The sequence below is a fragment of the Marmota monax genome, unplaced genomic scaffold, assembly GCF_021218885.2.
Source record: "Marmota monax isolate L192 unplaced genomic scaffold, Marmota_monax_Labrador192_F-V1.1 WCK01_AAM20220418_F8-fsc00228, whole genome shotgun sequence".
In the NCBI taxonomy this organism is placed as follows: Eukaryota; Metazoa; Chordata; class Mammalia; order Rodentia; family Sciuridae; genus Marmota; species Marmota monax.
The window spans coordinates 1,322,339-1,335,678 of record NW_026695240.1 but is presented as its reverse complement, the minus strand read 5'-3'; the positions used below and the strand labels follow the sequence as shown (position 1 = coordinate 1,335,678).

General features: G+C 50.5%; 1 protein-coding gene across 4 annotated transcripts; it reads right to left on the bottom strand.

The window, feature by feature from the left end:
* Positions 1-4,698: 4,698 nt before the first annotated feature.
* Fbxo27 (F-box protein 27) lies at positions 4,699-10,048 on the bottom strand. 4 transcript variants are annotated; one of them, XM_046440276.2, is made up of 6 exons: positions 9,949-10,048; positions 9,159-9,548; positions 8,569-8,680; positions 8,387-8,482; positions 6,258-6,393; positions 4,699-5,586 (listed from the first exon to the last, which is right to left on the bottom strand). In XM_046440276.2, exons 2-6 carry the CDS (start codon positions 9,520-9,522, stop codon positions 5,443-5,445), a joined length of 852 nt encoding a protein of 283 aa, XP_046296232.1. In that variant the 5' UTR covers positions 9,523-9,548; positions 9,949-10,048; the 3' UTR covers positions 4,699-5,442. The 4 variants fall into 4 exon arrangements, with proteins under 4 accessions (XP_046296232.1, XP_046296230.1, XP_058433577.1 ...); XM_046440274.1 differs by lacking the exon at positions 9,949-10,048 and adding an exon at positions 9,803-9,848; XM_058577594.1 differs by lacking the exon at positions 9,949-10,048 and adding an exon at positions 9,750-9,808.
* Between the last annotated feature and the right edge of the window lie 3,292 nt (positions 10,049-13,340).

Here is a 13,340-nt window from a genome sequence, read left to right as displayed (position 1 = left end):
CAATTTTTTTTAAAGATTGTGTGTGTTTTTTTTTTTTAATTTTTTTTAGTTGTAGATGGACACAATATCTTTAAAAAACATATTTTTTTCTTTAGTGGTCAATGGACCTTTGTTTTTTTTTTTCATTTCTATGTGGTGCTGAGAATCCAACCCAGCGCCTCACACATGCCAGGAAGTGCTCTGCCCCTGAGCTGCAGCCCCAGTCCCATTTTTCTTCTCATTTGGAGGAGAACAATGCAACCTTTTAACATTTAGTTCATCTAAAACTCAGTGGGGGGCATTTGACCTCTTTTGCTTCCCTCCTGGGACAGAGAGGGACAGGGCCAAAGGCCTCCCCTGCTGTGTTTTGTTCTGAGTGAGCTCCCACCCAGATGGGCCACGGTGGCTTGTGTCATGCCTCCAGACGTTGAATCCATGGTCTTAAGTTCCCTAGGTCACATCTGCCTCCTGCCACACGGCAGCTCATCCGCTGTTTCATACCATTGTAAAAGTCACTGATGCCAAAGTGGAGTCACTTTGGTACACATCCAACAAGAGGCACGAGAAGGAAGTCCCCAGACATGTACTCCCATGACAGGACTTACCACAGGATTCCCATCGTCACACAACTTCCCCAAGACACTGTTCTGACAGGCTGTGTGCACGCGAACACTCACCCGCCAAGGGCTGCGGTCAGCCTCCCGGGATCGCCAACTTCCCTGCAGCCCTCAGTCTTTGTAACTTTGGTTTTGAAATGACTTGTGTGGACTTCTTCTCTGTCTTTAAAATATTCTCCATCTGCTGGGCCTGGTGGCACACGCCTGTCATCCCAGTGTCTCAGGAGGCTGAGGCGGGAGGATTGTGAGTTTATTTTTTTTTATTTTTTATTTTTTTTAGAAAGGGTGAGAGAGTGAGAAAGAGGGAGAGAGAGAGAATTTTTTTAATATTTATTTTTTAGTATTTGGCGGACACAACATCTTTGTCTGTATGTGGTGCTGAGGATCGAACCCGGGCAGCACGCATGCCAGGCGAGCGCGCTACCGCTTGAGCCACATCCCCAGCCCAGGATTGTGAGTTTAAAGCCGGCCTCAGCAACTTAGCGAGGCCCTAAGCAACTCAGTGAGACCCTGTCTCTCTCTAATAACACTAAAACAGGGCTGGGGATGTGGCGCAGTGGTTAAGTGTCCCTGGGTTCAATCCCTGGTACCCAAAACAAAAAACAAACAAAAACTTCTCCTCTCCCCGGCTGCCTGGCTACACCTATGGCCAGCCAGAACGTGTGTATCCTGAATCGCAGATCACTTACTCCCCAAAGAACTCACTTATTTTGGAGAACTTGTTTCTTTCTTTCTTTTTTAAATATCTTTGTTTATTTTCATGTGGTGCTAAGGATCCAACCCAGGGCCTCACATGTGCGAGGCAAGCGCTCTGCCACTGAGCCCCAGCCCCAACCCCAGAACTTGTTTTTTGAAGTTTCTTTCTAGGTTGGAGCATGGGGTTGTGTCCTCTCTGTCTCCCTGTTTTCCTCTCCCTTAACTAGTGTGATAGGCATATTTTAGCTACTCAGGGTCATAAGACAAGGCAGAACCTGGAGGAATCCACACTCAGATGCTTCTGACCTCTGTCTCCCAGGAAGGTCACGAGTGTGTGACTTTCAGGGAAGGTCATTGGAGGCATAACAACCAAAGCTCTTCCTGGGGACTGGTCACAAAGGCCCCTCTCCTTAGCAGGGAAGAACAGTGGGAAACTTCCAAGTTGAATCTTCCAGATGCCAGCCACAGGCCAACCCTGCCCGCAGGCCTCTCTAAGGATGGACCCTGGGACCTGCTCTGTGGATCCTTTTCTGAACAGATGGTTAGTGGATTGATGTGAGGTTCCTGATTTCGATAGTTGTAATTCTGCAGGAGGAAGCCTTTATTTATAGAAAATACACATAGAGGGGCTGGGGTGGTGGCTCAGTGGCAGAGTGCTTACTTAGCACATCCTGAGGCACTGGGTTCGATCCTCAGCACCACACAAAAATAAATAAATAAAAATAAAGGTATTGTGTTCATCTACTACTAAAAAATATATAGAAAAAGGAAATACAGTGAAGAATTTTATAGAGAGATTGATAAGGCATCAAGTGGGATATGCACTCCTAAATACTTGAGCATGCATGAGGCTCTGTGTTCCATGTCTAGCACTGAAAAAGAAAAGGAAAAAGCTCTTTATGCCATGCACTTCTTTAATATATACCATATATGTAAAAAAATAATATAACAGGAGGGAATCCATAGGGGATGGGTGGAGAAAGAGAGGGATAGGTTATAAATTGACAACTACTAGGGCTGGGTAAAAGACCCGTGGAGGTTATCATACTCTTCTACTTTGTTTTGTATTTGGAATTCTCCATAATCACAAAATAAAATAACAGAAAGCTCGGTCAGCAAAGATGTCTTCTAGATGGGGTTACTTATGGAAGAGGAGGAAAATGGCACTGTGGGTGTTTTAGCTCTATCTGTAGCCTTGTATTTACACACACACACACACACACACACACACGCAGAACTTTAGAAACATAGATAAGCAAAATCAGTAATAAATACAAAAATGTCACCACCATATATATTCATGCAGCGTAACATGCATGTGTGTGCATACATTCCTGCTGTGGTCAAGATGTTTATGTACCCACAAAATTTGCAGCCTGGAAGTTAATACCCAATGTGATTGTATTCAGAGGTGGGACTTTGGGATTGTCATGAGAGTGCCACCTTCATGAATGGGATTAGTGCCTTTATAAAGGGGTCGAGCAAGCCCCAGGCTCCTTCCAACAAGTGAGGAGACAAGTCTTGCCCATGACCCGCACAGACGGAGATGATCTGGGTTTCAAAGGGCTGGCTGCAACTTTGAACTAAGAAAGCGGCAAAAAATCACCCAACACAGACAGAAGTTTTTCAAATCGAGGGCAGGACGGCTCTGCGACATTAAGGGTCAGCTTCCACGCTGGAAAAAGAGCGCTGCCCAAGGTTCCTTTACCTTATAGCAGGGGGCATCAGAGGCAGGGATAAGGTTTCAGGGGTGGAGTCTTGCTTCCTGATGTCTTGTGGTCAGCAGATTGACTGACATCTGGGAAGTCACACCCATCTCAGGTGCCGCCTGGGATCTTAGGCAGAGCTGGAGGGGCAGGCGCACCTGCATCATGCTATCAGACAGGGAGCCCACGGTGCAGGCCTAGCCCCTCAAGAGGCCACGATGCACAATAGTTCACACACACAGCCCACGACAGCTCGTGACAGACAAGGACAGGCGCCATCTTGAAAACAGCCCTCAACAGACACAGACCCAAGGGCAGCTTGATCTTGTACTTCTCGTCTGCAGAACCTTGAGCACGTTTCCATTGTCCATAAGTCATCCAGTCTCATGTCATTGGTGACAGCAGCCCAAATGCATGCAGACAATGCAAAATGAATGCATGTGACAGACACGTCTTCCAGGCAGTGGGTTCCCTCTTTCCGTTCCTGTAAAGGTTCACCTCATTCTTCATTTTCAAATTCCTCCACTCACCCACAAATGTCCTCTAGAGCGGAACTGGGTACTCTGGGACCACCCCCACATGTGGTTAGGACCTTCAGGTCTGCTGTAGACTGTCACAATCCCCTGTTCATGATCCTGGCAAAACTCCCCACATCTGGGTTGGCTCTTCAGTGGAGCACGCCCTGCTCCTTCCCCCACTTGGCCCCCGACTTGCAATGGATTGGCTTATTTTTATTTATTTATTATTTTTACTTTATAATGGCATAAGATACTATGCATTAGAAGGCGCACTGTGAATTTGGAATTCTCTTTCCCCAGACTAGACATGGGCGATCCAACACTCTCTCCTCATGCTGGGCATTGCTGGTGGACCACAGCTCCCGGTCACAATCAGGAGAGAAAACAATGGAGAGCGCCTACACTGTGCTGTTGCTAAGCCATGATGCTCTGTAGACTAGGTACAGTCAATGCATATTTGACTGATGGTATCAATTTACAATGGATAGCCCCATTGTGATTTTTTTTCGGTACTGGGGATGAAACCCAGGACTCCCACCTGCTAGGCAAGCACTCTTACCACTGAGCCATCATACGTTTTAAAGAGCATCTGTATTGCGAGACTGGACGTCTGAGCCATTCAAGATCAGGTGGACGTTGTGCAATACATCAAAAGCCACCGCACAGTGCCTTTGCTCAGGTGACCAGGCCTCAAACACCTCATTTATCCACCCAGCACCAAGTCAGCAGTGACCCTGGAATGGCCCAATCCTGCCATTGTGTGGTTCCATGTCACCTTCATGACTAAGGCCATGAATACGCTGTCACTTTGACCCTACACCCATCTGCTTCCCACCCACCATCTGCCTAATGCAAGGACACTGACTGGAAATTTTTGTCTGCATCAAACATTTTCTTGGTTCCTCTGAACCAAGTCATTAACTTAGGCAGTGACATGATATTTCTATTAAAAAGATCTGAGCCAGGTGTGGTGGCCCATGCCTGTAATCCCAGCGACTAGGGTGGCTGAGGCAGGAGGATCACAAGTTCAAAGCCAGCCTCAGCATAAGCAAGGTGCTAAGCAACTCAGTGAGACCTGTCTCTACAGAAAACACAAAATAGGGCTGGGGATGTGGCTCAGTGATCAAGTGCCTCTGAGTTCAATCCCTGGTACCAAAACCAAAAAACAAAGATCTGAGGCACTTTTGGCAAAATAATAAATTTATTATATATGATCACCAGATACATTCTAGATACTTTATATATTATAGCTGATAGATTACTCTCTTGCTGTTCGGAAAACAAAATGTCAAAATGAAAAATAAAATCATTTTAAATATCACAATTACAGAGGTCCTTGAGGATCAGGGCTGGACTTGAGGTACCTCCTCATTTCCCAGGGAAGTCAGTGTGGGCAGATTTATCTCCAAATCCTGTTTGAACCTAGGTGACCTTTAGCTTCAAGGCCTGGGTCCAGCCCTGCAGCCCAGAAGGCCCCGGAGGTCAAGTTCACCACCCAAGGCAGCTGGAATCTGGCTAGAAAGAGTTCAGAGTCCAGTACAGGGCTTCCCTGAAAGGACAGCTAAGTCCCTGAAGCAGAAAGGAGAGGGGACAGAGACCAACAGAGGGGATGGGACAGAGGGGGCTGTGCTGAACTGCTGGTGGGGGGAAGAGGGGTGAGAAGGCCTCCTCAGGCGTCGCCTGTGGGTCTCCGTTACGCAGTGCTGTGCCCACCCAAAGCAGCAGTCGTAGGTAGACCTGATGGAAGACCAGGCTTCCAGTGGTTTCCAGAATCTGAATGCAGGGCCCAGAAGGACCCCTGGCTGGACCCTGAAGTTCTCAGTGTGCCAGGGAGGTAGAAGCACTTGGTTAACGAGGGGTCCCAGCCAAACGTCCCGGCGCCTAGACGGCATGGTCAGGCTCTCTCACAAGAAAGGCGTCCCTTGACTAGGACTGAGAGACTCGTATGATCACACTGGAGTTGGTCACACGGGCTCCATAGTGGCCAGCCCAGAACTGTGTGTCCTGCCCCCAGTGTTCGAAAGACACGAAACGGACGCCTGTCTTGATGTTGGAGAACACATGGGTGACCTGTAGACAGAGGAAGGGGTTGGTACTGTTATGTGATGGCTGAGATGGGGGGCAGAACCTTCTGGAAGAAGATGGCAGCAACATCATCTACCCTCCTACATGTTCTTCTAGAAGCTCGCTACTCCTTCATTAATTGGTGGAATCCAATCCCCTTCTCCTGGGATTTGGGTGGGTTTGCTTAGAACCAAGAATTTGGTAGAAGTGATGCTGAGTAGATTTGGCCAAGTGACTTCCCAGGCTAAGTCAGAAAAGGTGACAGACTCACTTTTCTTGCACCTCACCCCTGAGCCACCATGGAAGCAGCCTGACTGCCCTGAGGCCGCCATACTGTGAGGAAGCTCAAAGCAGTCCAAGCCCAGACACCTCCGGGGAAGCTCTGGGACTCAATGAAAAAAGAGATTCTTGGCCAGTCACCAGTTGCCACCCACACACATCACCTGCCACCCTGCCCTTCAGCTCCAGGCCTCATCTGCAGGCCACTATCTGAGCATGAGGGTCTAAAGCCAGCACGGCCCACCTCAGCCTTTCTCCAACTACTGACTCAGGAGATGTGAGAGGCAACAAAAGGACTGCTGTTGATTTTAAGTCACTAAGTTTTGGGGTGATTTGTTACATAGCAATAAGTAACCAGTATGGACCCCACCATCCTTTCCCTACCCCGTCAGACTCACCTGAAAACAGATATTGTTGTTCCACTGCTCGATGGGGTCAGGCACAGCAGAGAATGTATCTAGGACGGTCTGGTCAGTGTCTAGAAGTTGGACAAGGAGTCGATACTTACAGCCACAGTCATGTCTGGCTCCCCACCTGTGGAAGGAGAGAGCCCTTGAAGGCTGGACTTGCCCCTCCATCTCTCTGGGTGTCTGCTACCTGAAGGCCTTCCCCAAATATACAAATCCAGCTTCTCAATGTTCTTCTGAGTGACCTCTGGACCCCTGGAACGCTGTGTCTGAGAGGTGTCTTTGTTTGATGGAGACTTGAGGATACTAGTGTCATAGGGCAGGGGCTGGTCATGCCTATATAGCTACAGGTCACTCCAGAGTGGGAGCTGGTCACTCCAGAAAGACCAACAATGAGGCTTTGGTAGCTTTGAGTCAATGTCAATTGATCTGAAGGCTGAGATTAACCACACAATCAGGCGGTGAATCAATAACGCCTATCAGATGAAGTCCCAATAAAAACTCTGTAAATGAAACTCGGTGAGCCTCCTGAGTTTCACCACGAAACTCATGGTGAGAGTCCATGAGTCTTGTCATACATCAGTGCTGGGAGGGTGACAAGTACTAACTGCAGGGGAAAAGACCAAGGGAATTTCTGTTTTATTTTTTGGTACCAGGGATTGAACCCAGAGGCTCCTAACCACTGAGCCACATCCCCAAGCCCATTTTATTTTTAATTTTTTCTTTCATCTTTTTTCTTTTTAATTTTTTTAATTGTCATTGGACCTTTATTTATTTTTATGAGGTGCTAAGAATCAAACCCAATACTTGACACATGCTAGGAAGTGCTCTACAGCTGAGTCACAACCCCAGCCCTTATTTTTAATTTTTTTGACATAGAGTCTTGCCAAGTGGCTTAGGACCTCACTAAGTTGCTGAGGCTGGGTTTGAACACATGATCCTCCTGTCTCAGCCTCCCCAGTTGCTGGGATTACAAGTTTGTGCCACCTCGCCTGGCCCTATGTGCTTCTTTTGACTGATTTTACTCTGTATCTTCCTTGCAATAAACCATAATTGTATAATAGTTTTCTGTGGGTCCTTTAAGTGAATTAGTGAGAGTGGTTTTGGGAGTCCTCTAAACGTGAAGCTGGTATTAGAAGTGAGGGTGGTCTTGGGGACAGTGCCTTCTAACTCTTGGCTTTAAATTCTCACAGACATTGATGCCTGGCACTCACCCTCAGAAACATGATGTAATGGACGTGCAGGAGTTTGAAAAGCCACCTGGGTGATGTGCAGAAAAATTTGGAACCCACTGATTCTTTTTTTTTTTTTTTTTTGTGGTACTGGGGGGGTGAGTGCTCTACCACTGAGTTACATCCTAACCCTATTTTGAGATAGGGTCTTGCCAAGTTGCTGAGGCTGGTGTTGAACTTGAGATCCTCCTGCCTCAGCCTCCTGAGTCGCTGGGATTACAGGTGAGCACCCTGCTTCATTCTTTACAGTCAAATGATGTACCTGATCATAAGAGACAGGTATCACAATTTGACAAATAGTAATTAAATAAAAAATAAAATTTATTGGGAACGTATCTCTTAGATAAGTTTCAGGTAGGGGTTTTGTTGCCTTGACTATAAGTGAAATTGCTAAGACCCCAAATTCCGAAGTCAGTTGGCCTGGATCCCCGTTAGTCTTTACATCTGGGGACCACAAACGACAGTGAGGACTTTTTTTTCTCCCTTGTAAAGCTGAAGAAGGGGAAATGAGGAAGAGAGAGGGAAAAACAACCAGGATCTTTCCACCATAGACAGGATCTGCAGCAGATGAATTTCAGAATAGGCGATATACAGCCATAGAGACTATGGGGTTTGGCTTCCTTAGAGTCACCTGAGTCATGTACCCACCCCCCCCCAATCTTCATGTACTTCTGTTTCAACAAGACTGAGCTGGATCCAATCGGATGTTTTCCAATCCAGACCCCTTTGGAGAGGAGGAAAGGGCTCCAGGGTAGGATTGCCTCTTCCTCCCTGACCTGCAGTTTCTTTATCTGTAAGGGGTTGTTAGGAGCCCACATTGAGCTGCCCATCAAAGGCCAAGCCACAGGCAGCCAGTCTTAGACAGGGGCTGCTTGTTATCACACTCACCAGTCAGAGACACAGATCTCAATCCTGCCACTGTCCAGCAGTTCTGGCCACAGACCCTCCTCCTCCAGGTCCAAGACCTGCTTCTTGCGGCACCAACTAGGAACGTGGGAGAAGGGTCCATGAGAACAAGCAGATCTTTCTCCTCCCCCACCTCCCAGTCCTTGGAGAGTAGGGGCTTTCACCAGAAGGAAGTTACGAAACAGGTTTGTGAAGGGGCCCCCGGCACAGTTCTCCTGTTTTCTTCCACCACCCAGCCATCTCCACCGTGCTGCACCATCCATTTCCGGAGGCCTTCTGTTAAATAAAAGGATGGTAATCCTAGCTACTGGAGGCTGACACAGGAGGACTGCAAGTTTGAGACCAGCCTGGGCAATTTAACGAGACGGTCCCAAATAAAAAAAATTAAAAGGGCTGGGGATGCAGTTTAGTGAAGATGGAATCCCCAGTACCGGAAAAACAAACAAACAAACAAAGCCTCCCAAACCCCTGAGGCCTGGGTCCAAGTTCCACTTTCCCACGGGAGACTGAGCACTGCCTCGCCCCAGCCCGGGCCACAGCTCCGCGGACCTCGCCCCTTCCCACCAGCTCCCTGCAGGCCCCGCCCCGCCCCGCCCCCAGGCCCAGGCGGACCTCGCCCCTTCCCACCAGCTCCCTGCAGGCCCCGCCCCGCCCCGCGGCCCAGGCGGACCTCGCCCCTTCCCACCCCCTCCCTGCAGGCCCCGCCCCGCCCCCAGCGGACCCCGCCCCTCCAGCTCCCGGCGGGCGCTCCCACCCTGGCCGCACGGGTTGCAGATGAGGTTGCGTCCCAACGGTCTGCGCACGCAGAAGCGGCCCAGAGGACAAGGCCTGGCGTCGCAAGCGGGGGGCAGGCAGTTGCGGACGAACGACATCAGGGCGCGGCCAGCGGCGCTGTGGTCCCGGGCCAGGATCAGGAGCCACAGGGCCTGGCCGTCCACCAGGGCGCGCCACTCCCGGCACACCCGGCGGCAGCGGGTGAGGAGCGTGCGTGGGGGCACGTGGCTCAGCACCACCAGGAGCAGCTCGGGTGGCAGTTGGCTCAGGTCCAGCGCCTCCTCGGGGTCCAGCTTCGGCCCGGGGACCCGGGTGGCCTGGCCCCTGGAGGCGGAGGCGCCCATGGTCCCCCAGCCGGAGCCAGCTGCGGCTGCGGGGAGAAAGGGTCAGGGCGTCAGGGACCGGCAGCCTCCGCGGCGCGCCACTCCGCCGGCCCCGCCCTTGCCGGGCGCGCGTCCCGGAGTCTGAACAGCCCCCGAAGCACTCAGAGCCTCCCGCCCACCCTTCGCACCCCCACGTGTCCCCAGGTCCCCACCCTCAGCCCCTCCTCGCCAGCCCCCATCTCGCTCACAGCTCCCTGCCATCCAGCCCTCCCTAGTGGCCCAACTGTCCCCCGAGTCCTACTCCGGAGCCCGCCGATGTCCCTCGCGTGGGCCGCGTGGTGCGGCTCTCGGCCTCCCGCTCCCTTTTTACTCGCCGGCCCCTCCCCTCGGCTGGCACTCCTCTGCCGGCCGCGGTCCAATCCCCGGTGCCTTCCTCTCCAAACCCACCTCCTTCCCGCAGGCTGCGGGCGGCAGGGGAACGACTCAGCCCCTGGGACGCGGCGGGGAACCGGCGGCGGGAATCCGGGCTCTGTCCCTCGCGATCCGCACCTTGTAATGTCCCTAATTCTGCAGAAGGCGCCTGGCACTGAACAACCGCAGTTATTTCGGTCCAGCATGAGGGCAGGATACCTCCTTGCGTTATCTCGTTTAAACTTTTCCATCACCTTTAAGGCGGGTCATGGTTATCCTCTTTCCCCAGGAAAAAAACAGACTCCAACCGCCAAAAATAAGCGTTCTAACCCAAAACACCAGACAGTCTTTAGGGACAGTCTCACTGCGGGCCCTCGTAGCAATCCCATGAAGTAGGCACTGCTCTGTTCCCAAATGGGAACAGATGAGAAAACAGGCCCAACAGAAGCCAGGGGACTTGCCCATGGTCACCAGACTAGTAGTGACAGAACTGGGAATTGAACCCCGCTGTCTAGCTCCAGAATCCCCGATTTTAACCCATGTATCAGCTCTGTTCAATAAGTTTTTTAATTTTTCTTTTTAGTTATTCATGACATCAGGATTCAGTTTTACATAATTAAAAAAGCAGACTATGATTTGTTCAAATTTGGTTCCCAGTATTTCCCTTTCCCTTTTCCCTTCTCTCTCCATCTTTCTGTTGTTTTTTTATTTTTGTTTTTTTTAATTAATGCCTTCTGGATATCCATGATGGTAAGACTCACTGTGGTACCTTTCATAAAAGGACACAGGAAAGTTAGGTCAGATTGATTCCTCGGTTCTTCCCTTATCCAGCGCCCCACCCATTCCCCTTCCTCTAGCCCAGGGGCTTTTTCTATTTTGATGGAGTCTCCCCTGCCCCTCGGCACTTTCTTGCTTTCCTTATTTTGGACTGGCTCCCACATATCAGAGAAGGCATTGGACCTTTGCCTCTCTGGGTCTGGCTAATTTCACTTACCATCACAGTCTCCTCAATAAAAGTTACGATGAGTCATTTATGTCATTTTAAACACCAACAAACAAAACTGGACATGGATTCTTGGCCACATGGAACTTTCCTTCTAGAGGGAGAGGTATCGTGAACAAACAGACATAATAAGCGAATTATATAGCACTGGGGAAATTAAAAAGACCTCTGGCCAGTTCCCCCGCAAATGCAAATACTCTCCACAAATGTGGAAAAGAATGAAAGCTTTAAAAATGAGTAGCATCGAGCCAGACCATAGAGGGCATCAGCCATGAAGAACCAACTGGCAACGAGTGAAGGACATCCTGTGCTGGAAAGTGATCAAAGCTGTGGAAACCTAGCAGGGAAGGGGGTGGGGCAAGGGCAGGTGGAGTGTGTGGGGGCAGACCTCGGGTCAGCGGGCTCCTCTTCACCAGTATTTAGCGGCAGAGTCCATTGGTGGAACCCTAGCACGGCTCATTTTCGGAGCAGAAAATAGCGATGGGCTGGAGCAATGGTCTGGGTTATTTAGGGTGGGGCAGGTGGGCGATTCTTGGGGTTCATTGTATTGGGGTCCTGCTGATCCCTTAGAGTGGAACAGGAATGTGAACGACATTGGGACTGAAGGTAGATGCACTCAATTCATGACCCGTGGAAAGGATGGCCTGAGTTCTTCTCTCTCCCAAGCTTTTTTTTTTTTTTTTTTTTTGGTACCAGGGATTGAACCCAGGGGCACCTAACCACTGAGTCACATCCCCAGCCTTTTTATATATCTTATTAGAGACCGGGTCGCGATGAGTTGCTTAGGGCCTTGTGCTAAGTTGCTGAGGCTAGGTTTGAGTTCGTCATCCTCCTGCCTCAGCCTCCCAAGTTGCTGGGATTACAGGCCTGCTCCTGGCCTCACTCCAGTCTTCGCACCAAGTGCAGAATAAAAGCTGTGATGCCTTTGACTTAACATCTCCAGGAAGGAACTGGAATGAGACAATTGTGTGGGTCCCAATGAGACTGTTGTGGGTGCCACAAAAGGACGGTGTGTGCTTTCCTCCACCCCCACCATGGGCCTGCAGAGCAGCTGAACAGCTCAGTCTAGTCACAAGGCCAAGGTGTCTGCAGGATGATAGCATCCACAGCAATTCCTGGGGTAAACTAAGCCCCCATTCCCCAAGGCCAGGGTGTTTGCGCAAGAAATAAAAAATCTTTTAAAATTGTGCCTCCAGCTGATGAAATATTACAGGCAGAGTCTCAAAATAGTTGGGGATATGGCTCCCTGGTGGAGACCCCTGGCTTCACTCCCTGCAACAAACAAACCAATATTGTCCCCATGAGGGGGCTTGAGGAGGGAAGCGAGCGTGAGGAGGTCTCTCGAGGGCTGAAGGAGGGCTCTGCTCAGATCTTCTGGGCTCCTGACACATCACAGAAGAGAGTTTAAGGATGGGTCAGGTTTTACCAGAGAGGACGAGCTTGACTAGGAAGTGAAAGGTGAGCGCGCTGCTCTCCAGGCAGTGTCCCTGCTAACGTGACAGTGAGACACTGGCCAGGCTTAGGGTCAGGGTTTCTATTAGAGCATGGAATTAGGTGGGATAGGTCTGGCCTGGAGTGTTGAAGCCAGAATGAGACAGGCAGGCAGTACAGACAGGTAAATCAGGAGGATCAAGGAGGCCAATTCTGAGTGAATCTGGCAAGTTGGAGGCTGTCCCCCAGGGATTGGAATTTAGTTCCTCCAGAGCCCTTCCTCCACCCTTATCCAGAACCTCCCCCGCTCCAGCCTGTGGCCAAGATAACCTGTCCCAGGAATTGCCCCTCCCTAAGGGAGCTAAAAGGTGGTTGATTAATGTGTCCTGGGCTGCTCCATCCTGCCCTTCCCCCCCCCCCAGCCCACCTGGTTCCCATCTTCGGGCCACCGCACCGAGTCACAGTGCACCGGAAGGAGAGAGATGAGGGGAAGAGGGCAGGAGAACAAAGGAAGCCTAAGACATATAAAAAGGGCAGAGCACCTCGCTTCTGGGATACCCGGATACCAGCTGTGGACCCATAGAGAAGTCTCTGTGACCCCCTTTCTAAATAAACCCTGCCTATAGGCTGCCTGGGCGCTTCTCTAATGTTCAAACTTCAACCTGTGGGGAAGTGGGATCAGTGGTGGGACTTCCCTTGGGATGGCATATATTGAGCAAGAACGAGTTTCCCCACTGCGGTGCTGGCCAGGCAGGTGGCTTCAGCACGCATCTGTGGCTGACGGGTCATATTCATGGTCTAAGTCAACGGTAGCCCCTAGCTTCACAAGGTCAAAGGTCTCTTTCCATCCCTGAGGCTCCTCTGTTGGACTCAGCTGCCCTCAGAGGCCAGTCCACATTCCAACATGGACATCTCTCTACACATTCCTAAAATTCTATCTCAGTGGGACAGAAGGGCAGAGGCTGAAAAGTCCTTCTCTCTCAGTCCCCAATTC